General features: G+C 65.9%; 1 protein-coding gene across 1 annotated transcript in view; it reads right to left on the bottom strand.

Moving 5' to 3' along the window:
• The window catches only part of ARL13A (ADP ribosylation factor like GTPase 13A), a 2999-nt gene extending 1363 nt beyond the window's left edge, over positions 1-1636 (bottom strand). Inside the window, exons 1-4 of the mRNA XM_026035931.1 lie at positions 1578-1636; positions 591-661; positions 197-446; positions 5-110 (exon numbers count right to left, since the gene is read on the bottom strand). Coding sequence (XP_025891716.1) covers positions 5-110; positions 197-446; positions 591-661; positions 1578-1636 — 486 coding nt within the window. The remainder of the gene's footprint in view (positions 1-4; positions 111-196; positions 447-590; positions 662-1577) is intronic.
• Between the last annotated feature and the right edge of the window lie 550 nt (positions 1637-2186).

Raw genomic sequence — 2186 nt, 5'->3', positions numbered from 1 at the left:
TCACCACGCGGCACGGGGACCTGTTGGCGTTCGCCAGCTGCTCCAGGGAGAGGCACTCGATGAGCTCGCAGGGCAGCAGCGCRTCCGCCTCGTCCTGCTTGTTGGCCAGGCTGCGGGTGCCCGGGGGATAGCTGGTCAGTTGTGGCATGCCCAGGGATCCCATGAGCAGCCCTGGCCCCACGGAGCGCAGCCTTACAGCAAGAGCGGCTTCCCGGACACCTTGGGGTGGCTGAGGAYGCGGGCCAAGGCCTTCCTGGCCTCCTCCATGCGCGCACGGGCGCTGGCGTCGAGCACGAAGAGCAGCCCGTGGGCAGCGCCGTAGTGGCCGCGCCAGGCGCCRCGCGCCCGCTGCGCCCCGGGCACGTCCACCAGCGTCACCTCGAAGCGGTCCACGCGGAGGTGGGTCTGGCCGGGAATGGCAGCGGGCAGCGCCTCGCCGGCCAGCGCTGCAGGAGGACATGGTGGAGAGCTGGGCATGGTGCCGTCTGCTTGGCCATGACCCAGCCGGGACCTGATGGGGCTCCCCACGGAGCTTCCACCCTGCCCAGGTCTGCAGAGCAGCCAGACCTGCAGCCACCGCTGCTCCTCACCTCTCTGGAGCTCCGTGACCAGCGTGGTTTTACCCGCATTGTCCAGGCCCACAACGAGGAGCGTGACCTTCCTGGGGAAGGAGAGGGACCCGGCGAGCCCCGGGCAGCGTGCACGGAACCCTCAGCGTGTTTCCCAGGCACTCACTGCTCCCTGGGCCGTACAGGGCTTTAGCAGACACCCGCACAGCCCAAGAGCGCTCCTCATACACGTCTCAGTTAATGACTGCTTGTAACGTCACTCATGTTTGTGAGTTCGGCTATACTCACATATATTTATATAGGGAGTGAGTCACAAGGAAGTTTTCCAAGCTGCTGCCTGGACCTGAGGTTTCCCTGCTGCTCAACCATCATATTTGGTCTCCAGGAACATGCCCCACCCGAGGCACATATAATTTTCCCCCTGGTTTACAGGTCAGCAGTGCTAGGTGGTTTGGTTTCAGCATCTTTTCCCCCCAGGTCTCCTGCACAGGTCCGGGTGTGCGGCACCCTCCCCGTCCCGTGTTGCAGCCGTGCTGCTGCAAGGACAAGACTGTAAACTCCCTTATCACCCTTCCACACCTCGCGTCCCTGCCCTGTCTGGGTCCAGCACTTCCCTGCTGAGCACTCCTTCAGGAGAAAATTAAGCCTGCTCTCATGATCATGATACACTCCAGGTGTTTCCCTGCGGCTTTCCCGGGGAGCTAGCTGGAGAGGAGAAGGCGCTGGGATTTTCTCCGCAGGAGGATGCTCCAAACGCTGCCGCTGTGCGAGCCCCAGCATGGCCACGGAGGGACCCAGGGCCATCCCCGTGGCAGCCGGGCTGCAGCACTGCCCCTGCACAGCTAATCCCCCCAGGTCCCAGCTGAGCAGCTGAATATCTGCCCTGGCCACGGAAGGGCTCTTTCTGCCCTCTCCGTCCTTGGTGGCCGGTACGGAGAGGCCAGGCACAGGACAGTCCTGGGCCGAAGCTCTTCCCATGGCCGGCTGCATCCCGAGCCCCGAGCGTACCTGAGCGGCTCCTGCACCGCCCGCAGCCAGGACCAGCAGTGCGAGAAGAGGTGGAACATGCTCTGCCGCCGCGGCGCCCCGCAGCTCCTAGGGCGCCTCGCAGGGAGCCCCGGTGCCAGGCGGGCAGGCGGCACGGCTGCCTCCTGCCCCGCTCGCATGGCCGCGCGGCGCAGCCGCCGCTTAACCCTAATCTGGATTTGCGCTGCGCCCTGCAGCCTCCCTAATCCCAGCAAGGCCGGGGCCCCTGGGAAAGYGAGTGCTGCAGGGCCGGGCAGTGTGCGGGCCGGGCGGCCGCGGCGCTGCGGTACCCACGGGGTGTCGCGGCCTCGCGCCACCGGCTTGGACGTGGCTTGTGGAGGGGACATCTCCCGCGGAGCGCGCGGCCCTGCCAGCTGGATTAGCGGCTGCTGGAGCCAACAGCTTCCCCGGCGGCACCTCTGCAAGCCCTGTAAGGAAGTGTCCTCCCCACAGCATCTCCGCAGGGCCCCATCCTGCATGGGGCTCCCCTCACTCGCTGTGCTCCAGCCTCACGCCGTGTGGCAGCACCCCTCCTGCAGTGTCTGCAGTACCTCGTGTCTGCAATACCCTCGTGTCTGCAATACCCCTCGT

Source organism: Nothoprocta perdicaria, unplaced genomic scaffold (genome assembly GCF_003342845.1).
Source record: "Nothoprocta perdicaria isolate Ctin4 unplaced genomic scaffold, notPer1 scaffold_17, whole genome shotgun sequence".
In the NCBI taxonomy this organism is placed as follows: Eukaryota; Metazoa; Chordata; class Aves; order Tinamiformes; family Tinamidae; genus Nothoprocta; species Nothoprocta perdicaria.
This window is presented reverse-complemented; position numbering and strand designations above follow the sequence as displayed.